The following is a 17,205-nucleotide window of genomic DNA, read 5'->3' on the forward strand; positions in this document are numbered from 1 at the left end:
GCTTTGTGTAATACTTTTTTTTAAAATCCTGCATTCCTTTTGAAATAAATATGTAGCTATGTTCATGGTTGTTCAGCAAGTGCTGCCTAATCATGGGATCACAACCAACAGTAGATACGTTGGCTCATGTGGCTCTAACCTGGTAATAGCTTGAGTCAATTTCATCATCTTTGGCCATCCCTCACAGATGACTTCTCTTCCACTCTCAAGGTGAGTCCGTAAGTGACTGTACAGACAATGCCACTTCTGCAGGCTCAGTTACACTTGGAGGCAGAAGGTGGTCTTGGGAAGGGGTGGGTGGGGCGTTGGTGTTGCAGTGCGCCTGCTTGCACTGTTTTCATCTGGCTTCCACTTTTTCTCTCCAGCTCAACGTCTTCTTGGTTGCTGCTACTTCACTTTGGACAGTTATGGGCCAGTGATTCCTATGGCCTTTGGGGGAATGCTGTACTTCACCAGTGAGGCCTTGAGGGTATCACTGAAGTGCTTCCTCTGTCCACCTGGGGTTCGCCTGCCCGTTTGAAGCTAGGAGTAGAAAGCCTGCTTGGGGAGTCTCAGGTCGGTCATGCAGATTATGTGCCCAGCCCATTGTAGCCAATCAAGGGTGGTCAGTGCCCAGTGGTCAGGTGAGTTGGTTTACCAAACAACCAGCAGGCTTTTGTCCTGCAGAATTGATTGTTGTAATAATTTGAAATTTGGAATTCCTATGTTAGTCCTGTTGAGCACAAGACTAAAAGCTTCAGCAACATTTCTCTCTTTTCAGCCATATTCAAGTTCTGTTTGTTCCAAAGTTAAGGGAATTCACTTAAGTGAAGATTGAAATTGAAAACAATGAAATTATTTTTAGAACAGAAAAGGTCAAGAGGACATTTAAGTAGAAATTTTGAAATTTGAAATAATTAGGCATTTTGATATGGTAAATAAAGAGTAGCCATTTCAACTGGTAGGAAGGTTGGTAATTAGAAAATACAAATTTAAGGTAATTGGCGGATAAGGAAAATTGTTTTAACACAGTAAGTTGTTACGATTTAGAATGCAGTATCTGAAAGTAGTTGGCTTTGGTAAAAATTTAGTTCTATGCAGCAAGATTTAATTGCAATATTGATATATGTGAAATGTTCTCTATTGTAGTTTTATTTATTTAGGGGATATGGTCTTTACTAGCTGCGCCAGCATTTAATCTCCATCCCTAGTTGCCTTTGAGAAGATGGTGCTGAGCTGCCTTCTTGAACTATGGCATTCCAAGTGCTATAGATAGACCAATAATGCTGTTAGAGAGGGAGTTCCAGGATTTAAAACCTAGCAACACTGAAGGAATGATCATACATTTCCAAGTCAGGGTGGTGAGTGGCTTGGAAGTGAACTTGCATGTGGTGGTGTACCCATTTGTCTGCTGCCCTTGTCCTCCTAGGTGCTGGTTGAGGGCTTGAAAGATGGTTTTTAAGGAGCCTTGGAGAATTTTTGTAGTGTATCTTATGGATTGTGCACACTGCTGCTACTGGGCTTCAGTGATGGAGGGAGTGACATTTTCAGGATGTGGTGCCAATCCAGTTGGCTGCTTTGTCTCAAATGGGTCCAATTTCTTGAATCTTGTTGAATTTGCACTCATCCACGCAAGTGGAGAGCATTCCTTCACATTCCTTGTGCTTTGCAGATGGTAGATAGGTTTTGGGATATGAGGAGATGTGTTATTCACTACAGGACTAATATCCTTTGACCTGTTCTTGTAATCACAGTATTTATATGAGTAGTCCAGTTCAGTTCCTGATCAATGGTAACTCCCAGGATAAAACAATAATGGGCTATTCAACAATGCTGTGCCATTGAATGCCATGGGTGGATGGTAAGGTTGTCTCTTCTTACAGATGGATATTGCCTGGCATTTTTCTGATGTGAATGGACTTTTACAGCCTAAGCCTATTATCGAAGTGTTACTTCATTAGGACATGAACAGCTTCAGCCTTTAAGGAGTCACGAATGGTGCTGACACTGTGTAGTCATCAGTAAAGTTCCCTTTCTAACATTATGATGGAGGGAAGGTGATTGCTGAAGCAGCTGAAGGTGTTTATGCCTAGGGCACAACCTTGAGCCTGCAGCAAAGTCTTGGAGCTGCAATGACTGACTCGAACAACCACGACCATCTCCCTTTGTGCTTGCTAAAATTCTATCCAGCAGAGAGTTTTCCTATAATTCCCATTCAAATTAAGACTGTATTAAAGTTAGGAGCTAAACGGCCCTGGCTGTGAGCAGTTGTTGCTAAGAAAGTGCAGCTTAATAATATTGTGGATGACCGCTTTCATTCCATTGCTGATGTTTGAGAGTAAACAGGAGAGGTGGTAATTGACTGGTTTGGATTTGTTCTGCTTTTTATTTGTGTACAGGATTAACCTGTTCAGTTTTACACATTGTCGAGTAACTGCCAGTGAGAGGATACGGGTTGAAATGTGCTGGTGAAGGAGTTAATCCTGATTTGCTTTCTATTTCCTCGGTGCTGTGATTCAGTGCTCCCTCTTTGTAACCAAGCTGAGTGTGAAAAGTGAGTGCATCTCCCTTCAGTGGCCAATATTCAGTCCCACCTCTTCCTCCATTAATATCCTAGAATGCAAATATGACCACTGGACAGAAGAACAGCAAACAGTGTTCAGTGAAGAAGAAGAATGTTGGAAATTGAAGTGAAATACAACATTGATTCTGAAGGGCTTGTTCATGCAGATTCAATACAACTTGCAGAATGTTGACTGACTGAATTGTAATCCACTGAAGGACACCTCCCGAATGTAAGTTAAATAACACAGAGTGCTGTACAGTTGTGATTATTAATTTAAAATTTATAAATATATATTTCCATTTACCAAAGGTTCCACTTTGGATTTTTAATTTGCAATGTAAGACAGGTAAAAATCATATCTGTTTCAATTCTTTTGTGCAATTTTATATACATGATAATATTACACATGTTACAATGCGTTGTTTCATGCCCATATGTGATAGCGTTTTTGTTTAGAACACATCAATTTTTATGTGTTTTTACCTGTATGTATATGCCTGCATGGGGCTAGAAAAGAAAACCAAATGGTTCTGTTTCTGGATATAAAGAGGGAGATGGAAACAGATTAATATAAACAGTCAACAGAAAGCTGATTTAAAATGCATATGTAAAACCAATATAGGTACCTAGGTATACAAACGTACAGGAAGGTGAAACCAGTTGTGAGCCAAACCAATGTAATCCAATAACTAGATGAACATAGGAGCTAAATGTAAATCACGTTATTAGATGGAGATAGGATTGTGATGAGATTGAAGATAAAAAAAAACATTCGAGGGATTGAAAAGTAAACCTACTGTTGTTTAGTTGAGCACATCAGTGTTTCCTACTGTAACTTCACATTAAAGATTGAGTGTGGTTACCTTATTATTGTTGTTGCATCTGTAATAGAAACATTAAGTCAATTGTTGGAGTCCAGGCTTAAAGGAGAGGGACTCCGGTTTCAGTACTGTGTGAGCATTTGGTGTGAAATTCCAGACAAAGGTGATACAACAAGCCCATATTCCACTCTAGCCCCTCGCCCAATCTAACCTCTAGTCCATTCTAATCCCAGCCCACACTAGCCCCTAGCACACTTTAACCCCTTGCTGACTGTAGTCCCTCGCCGACTCTAGTCCATTGTCAACTCTAGTCCCTCGACCATTCTAGTCCTTCACCCACTTTGCCCCCTAGCCCATTCTAACCCCTAGCCCATTCTAATCAGCTATTCATACATGACCTCGCTTAGACATTCACCATTAACCAAATGATCAGCTCAAGAGCTGAGTGCAGGTCTGGGGGTATAATACATTTTTGACTGACTGTCCTCTGATATTGTAGTGTTACACTAGATTTGCTATACAACTGTTCGTAGTTAATAATGAAATATTGAGCAGTAGGTTTTAGAAATTCATCTCAGTTGATTGGTTATTTGTAATTTCTACTGCTTTCATTATGTGGTTCGACAGTATTTACGTGGCGAGGGATAAGTGCAGAAAGGAGAGGAAAATTGATGTCTACCAAATTCACTAAATGAGAAAAGGTGTTCTTAGTAAATCACAGGGTTTCTCTATCAGACTAATCAACAAAATGTGTTTCAATTAATTTATTAATTAGAACCACTGCTTTTGTGTTAGATGCTTAATGCTGAACATTGTAAAATAGTTCTAGACAAACAGAGCTATAAACTATCTTTAAATAAATTATGGTATTGAAATCATTTTAAGTTTAAAATCCTGTGTAAGTAATAAATGAAAGGCTGCTATTGGAGTGTGTAGGTGCGATTAACAGTATTACCCATCTGTTTCTCTCCTCTCCCTGAGGATGATCCATTCTTCTCAGGTTATCATTTCACTGATGTTGCCTGGTATCCAGCACTTGCCCACAGTGGCCATGTTGGGTGAGTGAGTCTGGGCATTGAGTTCTTGAAGGCTATTTGAGTGGGGAAGGCATCCCAATTCAGCTGGGCTTAATCCTCATCCAAAATCCATCCTCTTTATTAGGAGTACATTGCTAATGGCCTAGAGTAGGAATCTCAGTTGCTTTCTCTTCTGCTTAGATTATCGATGCTAGGACCGATTATAGAGCCATCCCAGCTTAAGGCCAGGTTATTGAACATGAACCGAGGCGCTCTTGTGGTGTAGTGGTAGTATCCCTCCCTCTAGCCCAGACTCTGTTCAAGTCCTAACTGCTCCACACATCATAATATGTCTGATTTTTAAAAATTAAATGTGAATTACAGATGAATCCAGGTCTCCTGTTCTGTACTGCTGAGCACCATCCATAATACTAGATCCTTTAACTCACTCGCTGAGGCATTTGTTAAGAAGAATGGAAGAATGTCGCTGTAAGATTCAGCTAATTGCCATTGTTTGTTTTAATTCTATTGTTACATGTATTTGCAGAATTTCATCAACATTTGCTTGGTAAAGCCATCCACCTGATACCAATATGGCGGATGACTGGAAGGTTTCTGAAAATCCAAATCACCTGCCTGCAAGCATCTTTGTTCCAATCATCTTTTCACTGATATTCCTACTCGGAACTATAGGGAACAGCCTTGTGCTGGCAGTGCTGCTGAGGAATGGCCAGATGAGTTACAACACAACCAATCTCTTTATCTTAAACCTAAGCATAGCCGATCTGTTCTTTATTATCTTCTGTGTTCCTTTTCAAGCCACCATCTATACACTGGACGGGTGGGTCTTTGGCTCAATCCTTTGCAAAGTGGTCCACTTTTTCATCTACCTCACCATGTATGCAAGTAGCTTCACGTTGGCTGCTGTGTCAGTCGACAGGTGAGTCTGCTTCCTGTGCTGTTTGTAACATGTATAGAATCATAGAGTCATACAACACCCTTTGGTCCAACCAGTCCATGCTGAACATAATCCCAAACTTAGTTGGTCCCACCTGCCTGCTCCTGGCCCATGTCCCTCCAAAGCTCTCCTATTTGTGTATTTATCCAAATGTTTTTTAAACGTTGTAATTGTACCCACTTCCTCAGCAAGTTCATTCCACACACAAACCACCCTCGGAGTAAAAACATCTGTTCCTCATGTCTTATTTAAAGTCTCTCTCCTCTCACTTTAAAAAATGTGTCCCCTAGTCTTGAAATCCCCCATCCTAGGAAAAAGACAACTGCCATTAACTCTATCTGTACCCCTCATTATTTTATAAACTTCTATAAGGTCTCCTCTCAATCTTTTACACCCCAGTGGAAAAACTCCCAGTCTATCTAGTCTTTCTTTATAACTCAAACCTTCTATTCCCAGCAACATCCTGTTAAATCTCTTCTGAACCCTCTCCAGCTTAATAATGTCCTTCCTATATTATAACTTCTGCATTCACAAAAGAGCTGTACATGAGTTCTCACTTGGTGGTTGTTTCCCAATATCTGCTGTTGCCTGGGCAGAGAAGTTCTTTCAATTTGCTTAGATGTCCAAAATTAGAATGACAGGATAGCTAGAGTGGCTACTACATGGGTCATTAAAGTGAATAGCACCAATGTTTTTAATGAGAGACTGGGTAATCACAAGGAGAAAATTAATGGAAAGACAGATGGGAGTCAGGGGATAAGGCGATAGGAAAGAAATGGAGTTGGGTTGGAAGATCTTCCATGGTTGTATTGAATGGTGTTGTGTCAAATTGAAGTGTCAATGGCCTAATCCTGCTCCTATTTCTTATGCTCTTATTATACTGGTGAGGGAGAAGGAAAAAAAGGTGGTAGGAGACTGGAGTGTAAAGGTTGGTGTGGTTCAGTTGGGCCAAATGGCCTGTGGTTTTCTGTAATTCTACAGCAAAGGAGGTAAGTGAACACAAAATGCTAAGAGCAGGAAGAGGTTAAGGCAACAACTCAATCACAGCTACTTGAAGAGTAGGTGGTCCGAATGCAGTGTAAACTCTTCTGTCTTCCCCATGTGAGGCACAAAGCAGGAAACTCTGAAGGAGGAAGGCTAAAAAAGAAGAAAAATAATATTGTGGTTTATACCCTGGATCTTGTTCGAAGTCCAGTTTCAGTGCCATAAAACTGTACTGCCCAATAGGAGGCTGTTCAGTCCATCATTTCTGTTTGAAAGAACAATCTAATTAGCCTTCTTTCTCTCATTTGTTCCCCAACGATCAGCAATTTTCTTCCCTTCAATTTAAAGTTACTGAATCTGCACACACCACTTTAATGACCCATGTAGTAGCCACTCTAGCTATCCTGTCATTCTAATTTTGGACATCTAAGCAAAGAGAATAATATTGACTGTGTGAAAGGAAATGCTCCAACTCGCCTTCTATTTCCTTTGCCGATGACCTGAAATGTTGAGGGGGTGGAGGACTTTGACTTTAAAAATCACCTTGGAACACAGTGCGATTGAGAACAGCAGCTCATCTATTCTCTTCCAACTTGACATAATCTGTGCACAATTGTCACGAAACTGACCTGCAGTGGGAATTATCAGGACTGCCACAAGATGCAAAGTGGCAGCATTTGCAATTCTACAGATTGTCATCGCCACCTTTGTTTGATAATTTCAGAAACAGAGAATGCTTATCACTGACCAATGGATAGTATTAAAATAAAATAATTTCAGCCACCATCTTTGAAATGATGATCACAAGTGGAATAAATTTTACCAACATTACTTGCTCTGGCATATAATTGATTCTCAAATCAGTGGCTTAGAATAGCAATACATTTCACCAAATCGCCATTAAATATTCAATTTTCGAGTTTGATTTAACAGTAAATTGCAATGCTCCTTCACTAGAAATATGTGGCACTTTCAGAGGAGCAGGAGTAGGCTGTTCAGCTTCTCAAGGCTATTCTGCCATTCACCCAGGTCAAGACACCGTTTCCCTGCACTATCGCCATATCCAATGCTGTTTAGCCTGTTCAATAACTGAGCTCCCACAATGCCCCGGGATGTGGAATTCCAAAGATTTACCACCTCTGAGTGAAAAAAATTGCTCCTCATTTTAATCATAAATGACCTCCTTTTTTAATACCATGTCCCTGGTTCTAAACTCACCCACCATTTAATTCCATCTGTTCCACATTGTAAAAATTTTGTAAGTTTCAATGAGATCGTTTCTCATCCTTTGAAATTCTTTAGAGCACAGACCCAGATTCCTCAATCTCTTCTCATAAGACAGAGGGGCATAATTTTAAAGTGGAAAGCAGGAATTTTGGAAAGGATTTGAAGAAAACCATTTTCACCCATCGGGTAGGGGTGGGTCCTGAAATGCACTGCCTGGGAAGGTAGTTGAGGTGGAAAATCTCACAAATTTTCAAAAGCCCTTGGATGATCACTTGAGTCAGCAAATTCTTCAATGTTCTGGGCCTAATGCTGGAAACTGAGACTAGTGTAGGTAGAAGCATATCTTTGGTGGTCCTGACTCAATAGGCCAAAGGGCCTTTTCTGTACCTTATGATTCCATGATTCTATGATAATACCACCATCCCAGGGAGTATCAGAGGGTGGCTCTTATACTGCCAGAAGAGGTTGTAGGTGGAGGTACAGTTACAACATTTAAAAGACATTTGGACAGGTACATGAATAGGAAAGGTTTAGAGTGATATGGGAGTTAAGTGGGACTAATTTAGTTTGGGAAATCTCGTTGGCATGGATGAGTTGGACTGAAGAGCCTGTTTCTGTGACTCGGTGAGTGTGTTGCACTCTACAATGGCAAGTATTCCTTCCGTAGAAAAGGAGAGTAAAACTGTACACAATATTCTCAATGACTTCTTACCAAAGCTCTATACGATTGCAGCAGGACACCTTTACTGCTTTCATCCAATGTTCTTGTGATGAAGGTCAGCATACTATTGCCTTCCTATTAGATTGCTGTGCCTTCCTGCTAACTTTTGGCCACCCATAAGCAAGGACATCCAGATCACTTTTGACCTCATCACTTTCCAACTTCTTAGCCTTGGGCCTTCTGAGTGATGTGCACAGTACATGGGATATCTGTCTCAGAAACATTTGACTTAACCCTGTCTTTGCTGGTGTTTATTAGATTAGATTAGATTAGATTACTTACAGTGTGGAAACAGGCCCTTCGGCCCAACAAGTCCACATCGCCCCGCCGAAGCGCAACCCACCCATACATTTACCCCTTACCTAACGCTACGGGCAATTTAGCATGGCCAATTCACCTGACCTGCACATCTTTGGATTGTGGGAGGAAACCGGAGCACCCGGAGGAAACCCACGCAGACACGGGGAGAACGTGCAAACTCCACACAGTCAGTCGCCTGAGGCGGGAACTGAACCTGGGTCTCTGGCGCTGTGAGGCAGCAGTGCTAACCACTGTGCCACCGTGCCGCCCCAATGTTCTGTTCCCTCCTCTACATCTACCATCATGACCCTTCTCCCTCAAATGTTTGACTGTTTCCCTTTAACTGCCTTCATATTATTTATTATAAACATTCCTTGGGGTAGCGGGTTCCATATTCTCATCATTTGGGGTAAAGACGTTATTTTCTATTGGATTTTTAAAATTTTAAAGAGTTCTGTTAGGTCACCTCTCAGCTATTCTTTTTCTCTACATGAGAAAAGATTTCCAGCCTGTCGATCTTTTCCTAATCTGTTTACCCACACATTTCTGGTCATCATCATCAGCTGGCCCCTGTTGATTTGAGGATGTTGACTCAGGATTGAGAGTTTTCTCCATGGTTCCATGCGACTAAATAGGCCCAAAGAGCTTATGCCCGAAATATTGATTCTCCTGCTTCTCGGATGCTGCCTGACTAGCTGTGCTTTTCCAACACCACACTCTTCGACTCAGAATAGGGGAATACTCAACCTGTAGGTCTTCGGTAGTGCGATGTGCTGTATTTGCTATATTTTCTTCATGTCTCTGTCATTGCTCTGCCTCATCGGGACTTGAAGCTTGGAGCAGCTTCATTGACAAATTGTTGCCATTTTGGACAATCGATAGTGAGCTCCTCGCAATCATTAACATCAATGTAGTGACCTTTCTAATATTATAAAGGGATATTTGCATTTTAATCTCATTAACTAATAGAGGGGTATCCTATATTGTTTTTGCATATCAATCAGCATCAATTCAACTTTTAAACAGTTTTTGAAGATTGATTTGGCTTAGTTTCATTTCAGTTTTGTCCATCTAAGGCAAATAGAATTGTTAATCAAAGTGTGGTGCTAGAAAAGCACAGCAGGTCAGGCAGCATCCAAGCAGCAGGGAAATTGACATCTCGGGCATAAGCCCTTCAAATAGAATTGTTAGCACTGCTGCCTCACAACACCAGGGATCCGGTTTGTTTCCATCCTTGGGCAACTGCCTGTGTGGATTTTGCACATTCTCCCCATGTCTGCATGGGTTTCCTCTGGGTGCTCTGGCTTCCTCCCACAGTCCAAACATGTGTAGTTTAGGTGGATTGGCCATGGGAAATTACCCATAATGTCCAGGGAAATCAGGCTAGGTGGGTTAGCCATGGGAAATGCAGGCTTACAGAGATAGGATGGGGGTGTGGGTTTGGGTGGGATGCTCTTTAGATGTTTGGAGTAGACTTGATGGACTGAATGGCCTGCTTCCAGACTGTAGGGATTCTATGATCTTCTATTCTGTGCTGGGTCCCTGGTGCCATAGACCTCAGTGACAATATTGTGTTCACTTCTGGGCACCAGACTTTAGCAAGGAAATCAAGACCTTAGCGATCAAGCAAGATATATTAAAGTGATACCAAGGATGAGGAATTTTAGTTATATGAAGTAATTAAAGTAACTGAGATTGTGTTCCAAAAAGCAGCATTGGTTAAGAAAAGAGTTAGCAGTGGTGCTCAAATGATGAAGGATCTCGACAGAGTGAATAAGGAGAAGCTGTTGCCGCTGGCAGGAGAGTCAATAACCGATGGTGACAAGCTGAAGTAATTGGTTAGAGAACCAAGGAATAAATGTGAATAGATTTTGTAGTATAATGAGAGGGCGATGTATATAATTATGGTGCAAGAGCAGGCAGGACAACTGAGGAAAGGACAAAATCATCTTTACTGGTGAGAGGTGTATTACAGAGTACAATGGTGTAAATAAAAGAGTTGGCATGCATCTATTGGTCAGACAACAGTCACTCTTGGATAAGGAGAAATGATTAAAGGCCACATACAAACAAGATCTCTCCAACATGCAAAATGGAACCCTAAGCTCTAAATCTTGTGTCTGCACAAGATAATTTTAAGTTGTAATTTGTTTGACTTGGAATGTGCTGTCTGAAAGCCTGCTGGAAGCAGACAATCAGCATTAGTTAGAAATTATTTATTACAATATGCTACACAGCAGTACCTGATTACAATACTGATCTTTGGGAAATAATCTCCACCAATACTTATGGCTTTTTAAATAGAGAATTCAGGCGAATCTAATCTGTTAATATTTCTTAGCTATAATGTCATGAATGGCACTATCCACAAACACGCAATAATTGTTTTTCACCATTGACACATTAATAAATTGACGAAAGAACCAATGATGAAATGAGAGCTGCTTTTTTCTTAACTCAAGTGTGATTTTGACCTAGAATGCACTGACTGAAAGCTGCCAGAGGCCGATTAAGTTTCTATGAAAAGGAATTAGTTAAATACTTGAAGGGACAACTATTTAAAAGGCTATTAGAAAAGAGATTAATCATATAGCTGTTTTGAAAAGCACACTGCAGCACGCTGAATCTAATGACATCCTGTGCTGCACAAAAACAGAAGTTACTGGAGAAACTCAGCAAGTCTGCCAGCATTTGTGGAGAGAAAGCAGAGCTAATGTTTTGGGACCAGTGACCCTTCTTCAGATTATACAATTAATGGTAGAACAGAGGGACCGAGGGGTTCAGGTACATAATTGTTTGAAGTTTGTATCAAAGGTAGATAGGGTAGTTAAAAAGGCGTTTGGCATGCTTACTTTCATTGCTCAGTCCTTTGAATAAAAGAGTTGGGATGTCATGTTGTGGTTGTACAAGACATTAGTGAGGTCTCTTCTGGAATACTGTGTCCAGTTCTGGTCGCTGTTTTGGAAGGATATTGTTAAGCTGGAGAGGGTTCAGAAAAGATGTACCAGAATGTTGGCAGGTATAGAGGTTTGAGTTATAAAGAAAGGTTGGGATATTTTTCACTGAAGCATAGGAAGTTGAGAGGTGACCGTATAGAAGTTTATAAAATAATGAGGGGTATAGATAGAGTTAATGAGAGTTGTCTTTTCCCATGGATGGAGGATTTCAAGACTATGGGGCTGGTTTTTAAGGTGCGTGGAGAGAGATTTTAAAAAGACCTGAGGGGAAAAGTTTTTACACAGCGGGTGGTTTGCCTGTGGAATGATCGTCCTGAGGAAGTGGTGGATTTGGATACAATTACGACATTTAAAAAACATTTAGATAAGTATGCAAGTAGAAAAGGTTTGGAGGGATATGGGCCAGGAGGAGACAGGTGGGACTAGTTTAGTTTGGGATTATGTTTGCCATGGATGGGCTGGACCGAAGGATCTATTTCCATGCAGTATGACTCTATGACTATAATTTATGTGCTACATTAGGGCTGATTTCTGAGCAAAGGGGATTTTCTTACTTCCCTCAATGCTGTTTGACTCCACAGAGGATATGTCTCTTTCTTTCCTGCACCCAGAAGCCAGCCTGACTGACAGACTGGGCTCATTGTCTTGTTCTGGCAAGAGCTGCTGGCCAGGAGTATGGAAGGAGCCTGCAGCATTGGAGGGTCAGGATTGCATTAGTATTGCAGCATTACAGTGGGTTCCAGGATTGGAAATGTTCTTAAACCTTGTAAAGACATCAACTAATTCAGGGACTAAAATGAAAGGCTGATGTATAGATGCAAATCCCTTGTTTCTTTATGTCTGTAGATATCTTGCTATTCGATACCCTTTGAAATCCCGAGATCTCCGCACAGCAAGGAACGCCACAGCTGCCATTGCTGTAATCTGGGCCTTGTCCATCATTCTAGCTGGACCATATTTGAGTTACTACCAGATTGTCCATTATGAGGGAATACCCATTTGCGTGCCAATATGGGAAGACAGAAAGAGAAAAATAATGGACGTTTCCTCGTTTGTTTTTGGCTTTTTAATCCCAGTTGCAATCCTGAGTCTTGCCTACGCCAGAACAATCAAGTATCTGTGGACATCAGTGGATCCCATTGAGACCATCTCAGAGTCCAAGAAAGCAAAGCGGAAGGTGACAAAAATGATCATCATTGTCGCTGTTCTGTTTTGCCTCTGTTGGTTGCCCCATCATGTTGTGATCATGTGCTTCTGGTTTGGTTACTTCCCCTTCAATAAAGCCACCTACGCTTTCCGCCTCATTTCACACTGCCTGTCCTATGCCAATTCCTGCCTCAACCCCATTGTGTACGCTTTGATATCAAAGCATTTTCGCAAGAGGTTCAGGCAGGTCTTCACTTGTCTCCTGAAGAAGCAAACCACCAATAAAGTCCATGTTGTCCACGTGGCCAACACTGTGACCGGCTTTCAGCCGCCGCCAACGGAAACCTCCCAGATAAATGAAGAAAACTGTAAAGTCGGACGCTCAGCTATGGCAGAAAGCAAGATGGGACGGAACAAGCCAAGGGCTGCACTGAGACAGCAGGCTCTGCATTATCCCTAAGGAACTCCTCAATTCTGATTTCAAAGCAGATCTCTAGAATATTGAAACTTTCACCTGGGTGTAGAGCCTGGTGCATTGAGAGAGTTGGTCGTTGATAATTAATTTTCAAGGAACCAACTACTTTGATTAAAGCAAGTTGCCATGATGATTGGAAAAAGTATACTGTATATGCCTTTTCAGAAACTGTTACAACCTTGAGTTATCTAAGGAACAGTCTATTAAATTTTCACTCTTAAATAACTGGACATGCGATGGCATTTTATGTACATTGTGCTAATTATGTAAGCACCAAGGTAACGTTACTCTTATGAGCTTCATTGTGACAGCTAGTCACTTTAGTATTTCTACTACTGTCAACTGTCAGAAATACTAGGAATTTCCTAATCCTTCAAACTGCTTCATAAAGCCAAATTCTGTACTTTGTTGTGAGTGTGTTTCCTGTCGAGCAATTCATTGTATTTTTGTGAAATGCCATTTTAAAAATTAATAATATTGGATTGATTGGATTCAATCTACTGTATTAATGTTTCAACTTTTACTTACCAAATTACTACTCAGTTCTTCTATGGGAAGAACATACAAGCAAACGTTCATTCCTATTTTCCTGTTCTTTAAGAATTTTAACCTGAGTTCATGCCCAGTATGAATTGTTACATAATGTTGCTACCTCCCTACCAAAGTCATGCCTTGGGAAGATTCCTAAACTGTTTTTATACCATTTTCAAGATGGTTTTACAGTACAAAATCTGTAAATAAAGCATTAGACTCATTAAAAATGTAAAACTAAATAAAGCTCTGACTTGAATTGCTGTGTTTTTTGCTTCTGGGTGTGACTTGTGCACAATTCAAGCTGCAGAAGTCTGGGCGATCTCTTTTACTCAACCAACAAGAGATTAACTGATTGTCAGTGTAATTGTGTTCGTTGTGTGCACATTGGTTTCTGTATTACAACATAATTACACCTCAAAAATAATTAATTGGATGTAACACACTTTTGGGTGTCCTGACGTTATGACAGATAAATGCAAGGATTTGTGTATATAGATTTGAGCATCATTGTAGCAACTTTTTGAACAACCTAATCTGCTTAGTTAAAAATCACACAACCCTAGATTATAGTCCAACGATGTGGTGTTGTATGATTTTTGACTTTGTCCACTCCAGTTCAACACTGGCACCCGCCACATCATAATCTGCTTAGGACATTTATTGTCAGAACTACATCCATTACAAAATCTCTGTCCAAGTGGCTGTGTAATATTTTTTCATGGTAAACCACTCTATGTCATAGGGTCATACAGTATGGAAACAGACCCTTTGGTCCAACTCATCCATGCCAACCAAGATTTCCCAAACTAAACAAGTCCAATTTGCCTGCATTTGGCCCATATCCCTCAAAACCTTTTCTATTCGTCAACCTGTCCAAACGTATTTTAAATTTTGTAATTGTACCAGCCTCCACCACTTCCTGTGGCAGTTCATTCCATATATGTGGGAATAGTTGCCCCCTCAGGTGCCTTTTAAATCATTCCCCTCTCACCTTAAACATGCGTTCTAGTTTTGAACTCCCCTATCCTAGGGGAAAGACCTTTACTATTCACCCTTATCTAGCCTTTCATGATTTACAAACCTCTATAAATTTAAAAACCTCCAATGGTCCAGGGAAGAAGTCCCAGCCTATCCAGTCTCTCCCTACAACTCAAACCCTCCAGTCCTAGTAACATCCTTGTAAATCTTTTCTCGGTCGTATGCATTTTAGTTGTGATTACAGTAAAGATTTAGTCATATTATATGATAAATTTCATCATTATATTCCAGGAACATGTACACGTGTAATATCTTGCATTTTAAAGGATAGGTTTGTTTGAGTGGGAAGAAAGTATTGTATATTGCAAGATGAATATTTTGTCATACTGCCCTGACTCTTTCTGGAGATGTATAAATAAAGCTAGTTCAATAACGGCTGTCTGAAATTCAGCACTTGTAACCTTATGGAATGAAATGAACAATACCTTCCTGTGTCCTCGTCTACCACCATCTAAATTATAAATTTCAATGTAAAAAAAGTGCTGCTTGTAAAGATTGTTGAAACAATGTTTTTTGAGACAGATATCAATGAGATAGAAGTGTCTACTTCTCACTGTAGAACTTTCCCAATTTGTGCAGGAGCTCAGGGAGGTGAAGAACAAGGACATATGTGTGAGTGACTGCGATGTAGTGGGTTCACCTCGTACCAATAGGTATCAGTAATACTAAATAACATCATAAGACAGGAACAGAACGAGGCCATTCAGTCCATTGTGTCTGCTCCACCATTTGATCATGGCTGGTATGTTTCTCAATCTGATTCTCCCGCTTTCTCTCTATAACTCCTTAATCCTCTTACCAAGCAAGAATCTATCTTCTCTGTCTTAAATACACTCAATGACCTGGCCTCCACAGTGTTCTGCAGCAGTGAGTTCTAAAGAATCTGGCTGAGGAAATTAATTCTCATCTCAGTTCTAATGGGTCATCCTTCGCTTTGAGGCTGTGCCCTAGGGTCCCAGCCTCTCCCACTAGTGGAAACATCTTCTCCGTGTCCCATCTATCCAGGCATCTCAGTATTCAGTAAGTTTCAATCTGATGTCCCCTCATCCTTCTCAACTCCATTGAGTGCAGACCCAGAGTCCTCAACCATTTCTTGGATAACAAGTCTTTAATCCCTGGAATAAAGTAAACATCCTCTGCACCCCCTCCAACACCAGCATATCTTTACTTAGAGCCCAAAACTACTCACTATATTCCAAATGTGGTCTGACCAGAACCTTATACAGCATCAACAATACATCCCTGCTCTTGTATTCTAGCCCTCCTCTCCAAATGAAAGTTAACATTGCAATTGCTTTCCTAACTGCCAACTGAATCTGCATGTTATCCTCAAGAGAATTCTGAACTAGGATTGTCAAGTCCCTTTGCACTTCAGATTTCCAAAGTCTTTCCCCATTTAGAAAATAGTCTACGATTCTTCCAATTGAAGTGTATCATCGCCTTGCACTTTCTCACACTGTATTCCATTTGCCACTTCTTTGCCCACTCTCTGAGCCTGTCCCAATGCTCCTGCAGTCTCCCCACTTCCTCAACATGACCTGTCCCATCAGATCACATGGAACTGAAACCTGATGGAGAAGTTTCTAATTGAACCTCTCCTTGGCCATGTCTCTGTAATAGGACCATGAATGAAGATTCATTAATTTGTACTAATATGGTGCTCAGCCCAGTCAGGATATTTATACACGGTGCCAGCAATTTATGAATCCTTTACTAAGGATTGGATCCAATGCTGATGAAGGCAGCAAAGTGAAAAGCCATTGGCCTGGAAGAACACACTTAAGAAAATAGTCAGAGCAATAATCAGAGGAATAGGGCCCACAACAGCTGGTTAGAGGTGTACAGAACAACAGAGAAAGCCCTATCCCTTCCCAAGCCCCCAGACCTCAAAATGTGCCACATATTGGATGGACTGCCATTGCTGCTTCAATTGAAGCTGGACAATCTCCAGACACAAAGAAACTGGGCAAGGAGCAGGTCAGTGCACTGTGCTCAATCTGCAGTAGGGCTGATGTTATCCTCATTCAAGGTAAAACTGCCATAGTCCTAGCAGACCAGAGGGTTGCTGTCTCAGACAGAGATGACTGGGTGGTGGTTTAACCTGAGGGTTAGCACATGACAGGAAAGGGAAGAACTCCTTCATGGAAACCTCAGCTGGTTTGGGAATTGATCCCATTCTGGTGGAACCAGCCAGCATTAGAAACCAGCCATCCAGCCAGCTGAGCTAACCAGCTGAAGGCACTATCCTAAATTCTGTACCTACATCTTCCTTCTCCAAACTGAAGACAGATGAAATACGCATGTAACATCCTACCACTCACAGCTGGTCTCCTTGTTCCTTCATGGGCACTATTCGAAATCCCGGTCTCAGCATGGACTCACACCCCTGGCCTCAGTGTGGTCTCGAACTCCCGGACTCAGAGCAGACCCACACCCCCAGCCATGAGGTGAAGCCCTGATTGGAAGGACTGTTATTCTGAACT

At 41.1% G+C, this 17,205-nt stretch overlaps 1 protein-coding gene across 1 annotated transcript; it reads left to right on the top strand.

The window, feature by feature from the left end:
* The first annotated feature begins 2,537 nt into the window (after window positions 1-2,537).
* LOC122542305 (galanin receptor 2b-like) lies at window positions 2,538-13,946 on the top strand. Its single transcript, XM_043679915.2, has 3 exons — window positions 2,538-2,774; window positions 4,930-5,322; window positions 12,376-13,946. The coding sequence occupies exons 2-3, from the start codon at window positions 4,976-4,978 to the stop codon at window positions 13,133-13,135; spliced, it is 1,107 nt and encodes a 368-aa protein (XP_043535850.1). The 5' UTR covers window positions 2,538-2,774; window positions 4,930-4,975; the 3' UTR covers window positions 13,136-13,946.
* Window positions 13,947-17,205: the final 3,259 nt, after the last annotated feature.

The sequence above is a fragment of the Chiloscyllium plagiosum genome, unplaced genomic scaffold, assembly GCF_037043375.1.
Source record: "Chiloscyllium plagiosum isolate Xiang-an unplaced genomic scaffold, Cpla_swu_hap1 HiC_scaffold_33, whole genome shotgun sequence".
NCBI lineage: Eukaryota > Metazoa > Chordata > Chondrichthyes > Orectolobiformes > Hemiscylliidae > Chiloscyllium > Chiloscyllium plagiosum.

Coding starts and splice junctions, on each gene's coding strand:
- LOC122542305 (XM_043679915.2), top strand. CDS start 4,976: ATGGCGGATGACTGGAAGGTTTCTGAAAATCCAAATCACCTGCCTGCA. Junction 5,323..12,375: donor GCTGCTGTGTCAGTCGACAG/GTGAGTCTGCTT, acceptor TTATGTCTGTAG/ATATCTTGCTATTCGATACC.